General features: G+C 36.9%; 2 protein-coding genes across 2 annotated transcripts in view; both read left to right on the top strand.

Moving 5' to 3' along the window:
* The window catches only part of LOC122992667 (CD209 antigen-like protein B), a 145644-nt gene that overhangs the window by 15649 nt on the left and 116263 nt on the right, over positions 1-13732 (top strand). The window lies entirely within an intron of this gene.
* The window catches only part of LOC122992669 (hepatic lectin-like), a 70598-nt gene continuing 64108 nt past the window's right edge, over positions 7243-13732 (top strand). Inside the window, exon 1 of the mRNA XM_044366540.1 lies at positions 7243-7532. Within this exon, the coding sequence (XP_044222475.1) occupies positions 7340-7532 (193 nt within the window). The 5' untranslated portion in view covers positions 7243-7339. The remainder of the gene's footprint in view (positions 7533-13732) is intronic.

Raw genomic sequence — 13732 nt, 5'->3', positions numbered from 1 at the left:
CAGTGTTTGTGAATTTTACTTGATAATTAGTGGTTTCACTCAGGAAACACTTGCTGTTGTGAGAGAATTATCAAAATATTTTAGATGAAATGTAAACCAAAACTATTCAACAGATGAGTCAATATAAAGTCAGTCAATTACAACATATAAGCACTGTACTGGAGTCAGACGTTTGTCATGATGTCCTTTGTAATGCTGGTGGCTGATACTGGTTGTGGCTTTTTATGTAATTATGAAAACAATTAAAATCTTTTTAAATAATTAATTTGTTTTCAGTGTCTTTATGTTTCTTTTATCATCATTAATTGTGCAGAAAAACTCTGTTCTGCTGGGATGTGAGATGTCAGATACAAATGGGGATTTCATTCATTCAAAACTGAACTTGGTTAAATGATGATCTGTCTTTTCACCACACTCTCATGCTGTATTCAACAGGCACTAAGTGAAGAAAACAACTCTAACAATGAAACAGAACATCCTGTATCTCAATCTAGACAATCTACTGGATGAGATCTGAGACTGTCTTCACCAGAAAAATAAAAGCACTGGTTGTTTGTACAAGTGACTTGAGGAAGAGTTCAGGTGGACAGGTGGGTCAGCAAACCATGTGGCTTTGAGACAGCTGTTCTTTTGTTTACTTAACTAAAACTACTTGCTTGGAGTTGAGGAAGGATTGTCTTCATGGTTCAAAGGAACCAATGTTGACTGTTAGACAGGACCGTTTGTACACTTACCATCCATCACAACCTCCACCTCCAAGCATTAAGGTTCCCCAGAACTGTCTTTTGTGTCTATAGACCAGCTACATGTGGACTTAATTGTCGAATGTAATATTGGGCTTTATGACACAATGTCGATCATATTGTATATTATGTACCCTGCTGGACTTCAGTCTAAACCAATATGACATCTTTAATGTGTATTGTGTATATAATTAGACTTTTGTGTTGTGGTTCCTACACCTGCTGTATACACCAATACATATGATCTGTGTTGCGGGCTTGAAACAAAAGATGGTGCAGGTGTGATGTCATTGGGGTAGAGTAAATATGTTTCATTCAGTATTTTTCAGAATTTTGGACCCTATTTTCCAGTGTAATTCCATAGGTCTATATTCAGTTTTCCTTTCAATTTTCTCAAAAAAATAAAATAGCTTACTAACCTGTTCTAAAAATAGGGATCACTTTATTAAAATAAATCTCAGGTGAGCTCTGATGTCACAGTGAAATATCTAGCCATGACTTCAGGACTTGAATGGAAAATAATACAAGAAGAGGTTTATGATGTGCTAGGGAAGGCCCTGCCCATGCAAGAAAAAGCACACCACCAAGTTTCTAGCAGCCAGCTGTCTTTCCGTTACTTATCTCAATCAGGCTTTGAACTCATTAGCTACGTCCCTGGGGTCGTCTTTTTTCCCTCAGCTCTGGGTGTGCTCCACCCCCCGGCCGACTCTTGTAGTCTGCTCCGTTATGGTCAGGATGCCTGGAAGCTTGGTGTCTTCAACGTGCTGTCCCAGTGAGCATTTTACTGTTGAAACAACATTTAAAGAATGGCTATGGTCACAGGTGAAAAGACGTTCAAAACAGGTTCTGATTGAAAGATTTTCACCAACTATTTGAAGATGTTAATTGAAAGTTCATATTTAGACTATATTTCACCGGGATCTGCAATACTGGCTTTCAACTGAGAAATTTGGAAGTGGTTTCTTAGCTAGGCTCCAAAATGACAATAGGCTATTATTTGCACATTGTAGAGGATGAAAATTTCACACTGCAAATCACAGTGAAATAGTCTAGCAAAGGACGGTTCCCACATAGGGTCTCAAACCCCAGTCCCCCCAAACACTGACAAGGGCTCTGACCACTCAGCCAAAGCTCAGCTCTACCAGACACACAGACCTGCAGCTTTTAATACACCTGTGACACAGAGTTTTTTTCCTCCCACAAACAAATAATTTTTAAAATATTTGTACAAAATAACTATTTGTAAAAACCCACTATATAACCCATTAAACCTACTAGTGCTTTTCCGAATACTGTTTTCAGATTCAGCTCCAGCCCCTACCATATAGTTCCACATTTATGACATTTTATGTAAAAGATTAAATGGGTTGAAATTATATCTTTGTGTAGACCACATTTCTCCTACCAGTGCAATATGACTTTGGAGAAATACCTTCACACTAATCAGTATCGTCTCTTTCAAGCTAACATTACAACTGAACAGATTATCAAAATGATTTAACTGTGCTCATATACACAGTTAAAATGTTCTCATATAGTATTGTGAAATCCTTTAACATAAACTAGTGAAAAGCTTTCACACATAATAGTAAAATGTGCTCATATACACAGCGGAAAATTTTCCTCTCACATACACATATGAAACAAAATTCATCCACATAGTATACTGAAAACCTCACAAACATACGAGTGAAATACTTTTACTCACACAACTGAAAAACTCTCATAAAAACTAGTGAAACCTTCTACATAGACTACTGAAACACTTTCACACATACTACTAAAATGTGCTCATATACTAACTGGAATGCTCACGTATAATATTATGAAATATAACAGTTCAGTGGTGAATACGAGTATTACAGTTAAGAAGGAAGGCCTTCCTGTCATCTGAAGGAAACAGAAAGACTCCACACTAGGATGTGCATGTGCTCTTGCTGAATTTTGAGTACTTCAACCACAATGTATATCCGTCTGATCCTTTTTGTTTTTCAAGTCCAAACTTTATAGGCTTTATAGACTGCTCCAGGATCATACATGAACTCTATCTGCATTTCTTGCTGTGTCCAGAGATGATTATCATGTCAGTAACCTACTAGAATCATTGTATAGATGTTTTGGCAACTTGCTGCATGAACATGAGGCCAGACATTGATCCACTGATGTGACCAACAATTAGATACCCCCAACAACCTTTACTGGCCATCCAGGTCAGCCCCGATACACCATAACTGCCAAACAGATTTCTCTCTGTGTGTCCATTGGTATGACATGGCAGAGAATTGCATCATGCTTTGGAATCTGTCAAAGAACCCTATACAGACATAGACAAACTCTGGGAGTTGAACCATTAAGATATGCAGTATTATCAAATCAAGACCTGGACAGCGTTGTGACTAATATACTACAGAACACTCCAAATGCAAGTGAAGCATACGTACTTGGAAGCCTGAGATCATGTGGCTTAAGGGTTCAGCATTGGTGGGTCAGCTAGAGCTTGTGTCAAATGGATCCCATTGGGCGGTCATTTAGACATCATCATACTATACACTGAAGGGTCTATAATGTTCAGGCCCCCAACGAGTTATGGTAAGTTGACTTGTAACTGTTTTGTATTATCTATGAGGGAAACCAGTGGTGGAAAATAACTTGAGTAATGAATAAATTAATTTACTTAAGTACTGAACTTAAGTCCAATTTTGAGTTACTTGTACTTTACTTGAGTATTTCCATTTAATGTTTCTTTATACTTCCACTCCACTTCATTTCAGAGAGAAATATTGTACTTTCTACTCCACTACATTTATTTGACAGCTTTAGTCACTTTTCAGATGAAGATTTGTCACAATGGATAATATAACAAGCTTTTTTAAAATCCAACACACTGTTAAAGATGAAACCAGTGGTTTCCAACCTTTTTGACTTTTGACGTCTTACAAAAAGCAGTGTGTAGTCAGGGTCACATTTCAGATGTCTATGAGTTGGTAACAGTTCCACCAAATAGTGATTTTTCCCTCTAATCTTCTCATATGCTTTCATTTCAATAAATGTTTATATGATCCAATATTTCATCGAAAATCCAAGATTAGAGAAAAAGTCTGAAAACAGATGTGTGTATCAGAACTTTGTTTTTTCTTCTTTCCCCTCCCATTAATCATCTCACGACCCCTCAGATTTATCTGGTGACCCTTTGGAGGGGCCCGACCCCTAGGTTGGGAACCACTGGACTAAACTAGCTAACTGTATGTAAAGTAGTTGAAACTAGCTCCACCTCCAGCAGCTGCAACAGTAACATGCTGCTCTAACACTGATGCTTCAATATTAATGATGTCATATATAATAATATATCAGTCACTCAGTCAGTCAGTCTTTAACTACATCAGGCTCATAATACTTTTACTAAAGTTGGATTTTTCATGCAGGATTTTTACTTTTATTTTTACCTTGCTGTATTGGTACTTTTACTTAAGTAAAGGACCTGAATACTTCTTCCACCACCGAGGTAAACAACACTTTGATATAGTTGGTAAGTTTTAAGTATATATTTTCTTTAATGTAGTGTATATCTCCCAACAGGCATTTGATGTCAACCACAAGCTGATTCAGTGGCGGATGGTTTTTCATGGCTGTGTTGACTATTATATACTTATGGTGCTTATTTAACAACAGAGCCTCAAGTGTCTTTTAATTGTTTTTAGGAGGAGTAAAGAACTTTGGTTTGCCCTTAAGGGTCAAATGTGATCACAGTATGGAAAATATACAGGTTGCTCGTTTTATGTTGGAATGAAGGGGATTGAACAGTCATTGAGTTATCACACAACCAAAGGACTGAGAGATTATGGGCAGAACTCAATAGAATTGTATCAAGACACTTTATAAACATTTTTAACTTCATGGAGAAACAGGATATACTAGATTCATTGAATGTACTACATCTGCTTTGTCTGCATAATGTTTATTTACCAAGAATAGAAAGGGCAGTTACAGAATTCATAATCCAGTGGAACAACCACAGCCAAAATTATCATTCCCTCTTATATTACAAATCATATCGCAATTGCAGTAACAAATAGTAAATAGTGCAGTAATAAATAATTTGATATATCTAATAAATCAAGTATGGCAAGTTTCACAAGAGCAAAATACTAACCGTCACCCCTTATCGACCCTCCTCTGGCTGTGAACCATACCCACGCTGCCTAACATTATATATTTCCTCTTGTTTGCCTGCAAAGATTTGAAAGAGCACCAAATTATAAAACTACTGCTACTTTTTTTGCCGTTGCTTTCATATCTTATATCCAGATAATGAGAGGGAATATATAACGTTAAGCAGCAGGAGGGGTCGGTTCACAGTCCCTGACAAAGGGGAAATAATGGGTAACGGACTGTTAATACATAAGATTGGAAATGATTGCCATTCTATAAATATATCAAGCTAAGCTATAGAGTAAGTAAGGCCTGGCCCTGAATATCAAAATATTCAGATAATCATTTTTCAGATTGGTATTTGGACATGCAAGTATTCAGATAGAGTTAAGTGTAACCTGATATAATAATAATGTAGGACAGCAATATAAAAGATCATTTCAAACTCCCGACTATTTATAATTACCTTCTCCTCGTGCATGATGTCCATGTGCTGAAGAACTGCTGCGCTTGATAACATGGTGCACATTCTCTCCTGACTGGGGCTGCAGCTGGCAGTGGCACGCTGCTACACTGGCGGGATGGGAAGAGCGATGCTACGTGACTGTCCAGCGTGTCCACACCTGGAGTTGCAACAGTCGGTTGCTGCCTGATTGTTAAGTAACGCCCTGCCTCTTGCAGGCTGTTGAGCAGACATCAGTGTGACTAACAAACAAAAAACATGCGCTCTCTTTTCTCAATCACCTTCCAGTTCAACTGAAATGCCTTCTGTTTTAACTGAAATCCTCTTATACAACAGACTGAAATGGCATCATACAATTTTTTCTTCAATAGTGAATGTGAAAGCTTTTCAATGGTTTATATAAAAGGATTTCACAATACCTTATGAGAACATTTCAACTGTGTATATGAGCACACTTTACTAGTATGTGTGGAAGCTTTTCAATAGTTTTCATGAGAGTGTTTCAGTTGTGTATGTAAAAGCATTGCACTTGTATGTGTTTGTGGTTTTTGGTATAATATGTGAATGAGTCTGGTTTCATATGTGTATGTGAGAGGAAAAGTACATGTATATGCAAGTAATTCTGAATAGTGTCCCTAACGGCCCCTCATAAAAATACGTTCAGTAACAAATTACGTCATGGTAAAAACATAATCTGTAAATTTAGGGTCTTTAATCCTCTATAATTGTAATTTGGTGTGTTTTACTATAACAATCCTGTTTCAAGGAAGACAGCAGAGAGCTGTCACAGACACCACATTCAACATGTGGTACCTAACACCTCCACCTTGGTGACTTCCTCAGTAGTTAAAAGACAGAGACACTGAAACCAACAAGCATTTCATCTTTAACATAACATCCATTTGAGTGATGGAGGAAATCTATGTCAATGTTAAACGTATGAAACCTGTTGATTCAAGACCTTCAACAAATCAGACAGGTAAGAATGTTCAGTCAGACAGAGAGGCTGACTTGCTGAGCTGTGAGTAGTATGTTTTAATCTGTCATTAATCCTGTTGTATGATTGATTGGATTCACTGGTCTTTGCTCTGTTCAGGTCTGAGGAGCTCAGAGAGGAGATTTTATAGAGCTGTTGTTCTCTGTCTGGGGCTGCTGAGTGTTTTCCTGCTGGCTAGACTCATCGGCCTCGGTGTCCACTGTGAGTCTGGTTAACATTCAGAAATCAGTGATCATGTAGGACTATTATCAAAAAATGCTCATGTTTTACCAGGATGTTTATTTGAATTTATATTTTGGGTTGTCTTGGTTCCATTCTCTTATTTTCTTTATGTATTATCATTTTTTCTCAATGTAGCTCTTCCATTTTATTTACAAAGATATCATGAAGAAAAAAAAATGTTTCCATATTTTGTAAATATGATTTTGTGAAAGTGAAGTGTAAAACTTAATTTTTCACACAGGTCACAATGACGGGCCAAAATGAGGAAATATTTTGACTTGAGTGGATAAAGTAACTATTTTTGTAGTTTTGTATTTTATGTTGTAGAAACATGTCCCTTATTATTATTTAAGTTTTTTTTTACTTTTATTTTTTTGACAAATTATATTCACTAATGTGAACATACATCATCTCAGGAGTGGCATTCTCAAAAGGCATGGCATATTAAGTATATAATGAGGATGTTACATATGAAATAGTAAGATCCCTTTATAGGAGGAGCAGTGACTGGCATTTAAGCAATTTCAATATGAATCCAAAAAAGGGCCCATAGATAGAAAGAAATTTATTCCAAACCACCCATTAGTCTACTGATCATGCACTGACTTTTTATTTATTTGCTATTTTAGATCTTTTATAAAACATAAGACTGCCTCTTGATTGATTTCAGACCATTACTCAGTGCAGCATTCAGCTGAAGAACTCTCCACTGTAAAAGCCAACCTGACTAAAGAGAGAGACCTGCTGAACACCAGCATCATTGAAATGACTAAAGAGAGAGACCTGCTGAACGCCAGCATCATTGAAAAGACTAAAGAGAGAGACCTGCTGAACGCCAGCATCATTGAAAAGACTAAAGAGAGAGACCTGCTGAATGCCAGCATCATTGAAATGACTAGAGAGAGAGACCTGCTGAACGCCAGCATCATTGAAAAGACTAAAGAGCGGAACAGGCTGAGTAAGTGTGGACACCACACACATACATTCTTTAATACAGAAGTACTCTTAAATAGGTTATGTGGTTAGGTGCTTCTCTGTACTCTCAGTTCTGTAAAATGTATCTGCAGTCAGCAGATGTGTCTCTACCACATATCTCTGTGCATAACGACCCTTCTCGAAGCAAACATGAGTTTCTGTTAAGACGAGAGTGAAAACACACTCACACACACACACACACACACACACACACACACACACACACACACACACACACACACACACATCATTATCTGCCATTATCACCAGTTTACCAACATAACACTAAAGGATTTCTTCAAACTGGCATCTGATTTACAGCTTGAGAGGAGTTTTAGTCGAGTATTTTAATATGATGTTTTTATACATTCAAATATTATAATAAGTCTTACTTAGTCTAAATAAATCCATAGCAAGCTCCAGCTGTGCAGCGCTGTTCCGGTACGTGAGTCAATTTCTGTCGTTGCCTGGGAAACCTCTGGTCGCGTGGTTCTGTTAAGGAATATGTTTGCAGAGAAGGGGCAGAGAAGTGACGGTGGATGTGAGCGGGGCAGAGGAAAAGGTTAGTAGTCAGTACAGTACAGACTACAGTGTGTCAGTTCATAAATGCCAAAAAGTCTGTGTTGTTTCTCCAAATGCTGGAAAAGTGAAGGAGTTTAGCTCCAAAGTTAGCAACGATGGGTTAGCCTAACCTGACGACACAAAACAGAGAAATACAGAACAGAGAAACGTGTGGCTGCCGAGTTTACTGTGTACTCTGTCCCATTACCTCCCCCCTTCCCCCAGCACCAGAAATGCTCCATAGTTGGTAGAATATCAACAAGTCAATTCTAGTCACATGTTATGTAATTCACAGTAGGAGTCATGCACTAAAATATGGTGAACCAATTATGTGCTTAATATGTATCTTTTTAACTCTCATACTTTGGAAACAGACAGACTTGATTCTTGTCTAATTACTAATGTTGTGTGTTACAGCGAAAACTTGTCCTGCAGGATGGAGGATGTTCGGATCTTCCTGTTATTTCCTCTCCAGTGAGTCTGGTTCCTGGTCAAGAGGCAGACAGGACTGCAGAGAGAAAGGAGCAGATCTGGTGGTTATAGACAGCCCTGAAGAACAGGTACAGAGTGTTTGTTTCTATGTTTGCAAAGAAACTATGCCTAATTGCAATCTTCCTGTACCTTGAAAAAAGCTAAAATACTTACTTATTAATTCAGTAATTAATTGATTTATATGGATCATTGGTGTTCAACACCTTGACAACAATAATTCAAATGATTTGAATGAACTTGTGCTGCTCTGTAGCATGTTTTGCTGGTATTCTTAAGTTTGCACATTTGCCTTAAAATCAAAGTATTTAATTTCATCTTTAGCAAGCTAGCTAACATTCTTTTAACCTTTCACTATGTTTTAATCAAACTCCAGAAGCAGTCACTCATACACTGCATGTATTTAATCAGTACAGATCTGTGTATCAGTTTAAGAAAAAACATGATGATGTCTGGCAACAGGAGTTCTGTATACAGTAATTTATGCACAATTTAATGACATTTCTTATTCCCTGATTCTTGAGAAAGATGAAGTTTATAAATAAATTTAAAAAAAAGTATTCAAATAGTGCTAACACTAGCAGTCACTACATAAATGTGCTTGTAAATGAGGACAAATACAGGTCAGTCTGGGGGAATCAGTTCCCACCAGGGGTGCAACAGATTACAAAACTCACAGTTCAGATCGTATCATGGTTTTGAGTCACGGATCGGATCATTTTTCGGATCAGCAAAAAAAAAGAAAAAGGAGACAAATATAAGTTTACTTTCCATTTATTCTGTAAAAGACTTAAAGCAAGGAACTTTTGCCAGTGGTCTTCTGTGAAAATATTCAGAATCTCCAATGTTTAAATAAAACCTTAAAATATATCAAATATTCAGTACGAAATTGTTACATTAAAATGCAATATGAGGCATGATACCTTTGTAGTGAATGAAAAAATAGCCTGTGTCCACATCATCAAAACTTGATGATAACTTACAAACATGAGCACACGTCTTGTTTTGCAGTTTAGCTTGTTGAATGAGCCACCAAACAAACATTCACCAGGGAAAAGTGCACCGTTAATGTCAGTGAGCAGCTAGATCACTAATTAGCTGCTCAGCTGCAGCACATTAAACATCATGTTAACATAGCTGCAGATGTCACTACGGACCCACTAGATGCTGGTTTGGTTGTTGCTCTTCAAAATCCTGTTAGTGACACGCTGTCTGTCCATGACTTGTAGCTACATCAGTTTGTTTACTTTGTCTCCAATGAGACATTACATTTTGCAGTTTATCCGCGGTTCACATTCATGCTGAACTGTGGGAGGCGATTCATACAGATCACAGATCAACTACGTTCTGTTACACCACTAGCTTCTTCTTAGCTTTGCGCTGTCAATATTTTTTTTGTTTTGTTTTGTTTTTTTTTCTTTAGTTTATCTATTTGTACAAATAACAAGACACAACAACCCATAATGCATTAAAGGATTAAAGAAGGACTGTACAAGTGAGATTTTGAAAAAACAAAAGGGCACCTCAAAAAAGTTTTTTTAAATGAATCTAAAATTTAAGTTTATCAAACAAGAAAAAAATATGATGATAATGATTATATTATTATTATATTTCAATAATAATATTAGTTAAATGGATTTTTATCACATATGTTCAGAGTAATCCTATGTAAACTGCATATTGTTGTTCAAACAACAATATAAATAATATGACTTTTTTCCCTTCTTTACTGAAAACAGACATTCTTGTCTACCTTCACTGAGGTAGCAACTTGGATTGGTTTGACTGACAAAGACGAAGAGGGAACCTGGAAATGGATTGATGGAACACCACTGACTTTAAGGTTTGGCTTCAGTTGGTTGTTTATTGACAACATACACAAACACTGCTGTATATTAGAGGTTGGTGATATGTATTAGATCTTCTATCACAGACAATGTGAGGTGACTGGCAGTTCCAGGTTGGTCTGAAGCTTTTCTGCAAAATGATAATGATGAGAAAAAAATCAAACCAAACTACCATTTCATGGTGCATCTGAGACGGAGTTTCTGGTCCACAGTCAAGTTTCACACTTCACCAACTGTACAGTACTGTAACTGATGACCAGAACACTATGGGGGTGTTTATTTATACAGGAGGCTCCTTTGTTGCTATTTCATGACTGCAAATTTATATTTAGGAAAAATACTACAGTGAACCTGCAGCCCCGTTCAATTTGCTACTTTATGGCTCAAAACTATACTAAGGCACATTATGCAAAATTCCATTAATGTGATGTTTGTGAAGAAATATTATTTGTGTGAAGGACTGTGTTCATGTCAGAGATTAAGTGTCATGATTCTCTTGTTCACTGACCTGTAGTTACTGGGAGAGAAATCAGCCTGATAATAGAAATGGAGATCCGCAGTGGGGTGAAGAGGACTGTGTACATATCAGGTCTGGCAAGAAAACTGAAGACAACTGGAATGATCTGTCATGTGATGCTTCTCTGCGGTGGATCTGTGAGAAAAATGCTGGTGTATAATATGTAAAAATGCTTTTTCAAAGCAAACTATGATTTTGCAAAAGTCAAATCAGTTTGTATGTGTGTGAATTTAAAACTTTTCTCTGCTGTGCTGATGACCTTTTGCTTCTGCTCTGCCTTTTTAAAGAGATTTCTATAAATTAGATGTTTACAGCTTTTGCCAGAAGAGCTTCATTAACCAATTTCCAATGTTTCAAACAACTAAAAGAAGCAGACAGATAAAACAAAACCAAACCTCTGCAAAATGCAACAGATTCATAAAAACCTTTACTTTGATTAATGTCTTAGCTAAAGATTTCATGATAGTTGAAAGTTGCAAAAAACCTGATTGAGACCATTTCTTATGACATCCCTCATATCATAATTAAACAATCCGCAGTGGGGTGAAGAGGACTGTAATATAGATTTTGTGTTATTATGTCTTACTATATCATCAAATGACACTTTCCTGAAAACAATTTTTAAATGAAGTCTATTCAGCAGCTGACAGATCTCTTTAGCAGAGGCCATCAGTGTTTGTGAATTTTATTTGATAATTAGTGGTTTCACTCAGGAAACACTTGCTGTTGTGAGAATATTATCAAATTATTTTAGATGAAATGTAAACTAAAACTATTCAACAGATGAGTCAATATAAAGTCAGTCAATTACAACATATGAGCACTGTACTGGAGTCAGACATTTGTCATGATGTCCTTTGTAATGCTGGTGGCTGATACTGGTTGTGGCTTTTTATGTAATTATGAAAACAATTAAAAGCTTTTTAAATAATTAATTTGTTTTCAGTGCATTTGTTTCTTTTATCATTAATTGTGCATAAAAACCTTGTTCTACTGGGATGTGAGATGTCAGATACAAATGGGGATTTCATTCATTCAAAACTGAACTTGGTTAAAAGATGATCTGTCTTTTCACCACACTCTCATGCTGTATTCAACAGGCACTAAGTGAAGAAAACAACTCTAACAATGAAACAGAACATCCTGTATCTCAATCTAGACAATCTACTGGATGAGATCTGAGACTGTCTTCACCAGAAAAATAAAAGCACTGCTTGTTTGTACAAGTGACTTGAGGAAGAGTTCAGGTGGATGGATGGGTCAGCAAACCATGTGGCTTTGACATGAGAGACAGCTGTTCTTTTGTTTACTCAACTAAAACTACTTGGTTGGAGTTGAGGAAGGATTGTCTTCATGGTTCAAAGGAACCAACGTTGACTGTTAGACAGGACCGTTTGTACACCTACCATCCATCACAACCTCCACCTCCAAGCATTAAGGTTCCCCAGAACTGTCTTTTGTGTCTATAGACCAGCTGCATGTGGACTTAATTGTCAAATGTATTATTGGGCTTTATGACACAATGTAGATCATATTGTATATTATGTATCGTGCTGGACCTCAGTCTAAACCAATATGACATCTTTAATGTGTATTGTGTATATAAATAGACTTTTGTGTTGTGGTTCCTACACCTGCTGTATACACCAATACATATGATCTGTGTTGTGGGCTTGAAACAAAAGATGGTGCAGGTGTGATGTCATCGGGGTAGAGTAAATATGTTTCATTCAATATTTTTCAGAATTTTGGACCCTATTTTCCAGTGTAATTCCATAGGTCTATATTCAGTTTTCCTTTCAATTTTCTCAAAAAAAACCCCCCAAAAAACTAACAGTCCCTGTTCTAAAAGTAGGGATCAATTTATTAAAATAAATCTCAGGTGAGCTCTGATGTCACAGTGAAATATCTAGCCATGACTTCAGGACTTGAATGGAAAATAATACAAGAAGTTTATGATATGATTTAAAGGTAGGTTTGAGGATTGCTGTGACTCTATAATGAAACCCTTGAGTTGGATCGCCCAAATCAACAAACGAAAGGAGCTCCAGAATCTCAGGTGCTTTGAAAACCTTACAGCAGGTAGTTGGTTTAAACAGTATACAGGTTATTATATATTCATTTTTAATAGTTGTTAAATCTATCATATGTCAATTTTAAATATGAATTTTTGTCCCAGATTTAATTTTTAAAAAGTAAAATCCATTTCAAATCAGAAAATGTCATGATATAAGTTAAATCATATTCAAAGTAAACTTTGTGCAGTCAGGCTCTTTATGTGGTTGCACACGTGTGCATATGAAAGAGAAAAGAGATAGAGAGCAAGTGCACATACACAACTGTTTATTTTGTCCGTCCAACAAAATAAAGCCTGCCAAGTTAAAACCAAATCTACACACTTGGGGGAAAGAGTCCTCGCTGGAGAAGTATGAGGGTAAAGTCACTCTAGGAGGATCTGCAGCAGTGGCTCCGTTGTGTGGGTCTGTGTGTAGGCCTGGTCAACTGCCTTATTTTTTTTCCTACCCGCATTCTGACCTGTCCCTACTCTGCCTCTGATTGGCTCTGATGCTGATATTCTTACCCTAATCCTAACTATCTCACTCCTTATGCCTTGGCATAGGCACCCCATTAGATGGCCATCTATCATTAGACTGCTGTAATTCCTTATAATTTGGTCTTAGTCAGTCTTCCAGATCCCGCATGCCACTTATTTAAAATGCTGCTGCTCCTCCGTCACTCCTGTGTTGGCCTTTCTTCACTAGTTTCCTG

This window comes from Thunnus albacares, chromosome 11 (assembly GCF_914725855.1).
Source record: "Thunnus albacares chromosome 11, fThuAlb1.1, whole genome shotgun sequence".
Lineage (NCBI taxonomy): Eukaryota > Metazoa > Chordata > Actinopteri > Scombriformes > Scombridae > Thunnus > Thunnus albacares.
Note: the sequence above shows the minus strand (reverse complement) of the source record. Positions and strands in the feature narration are given on the sequence as shown.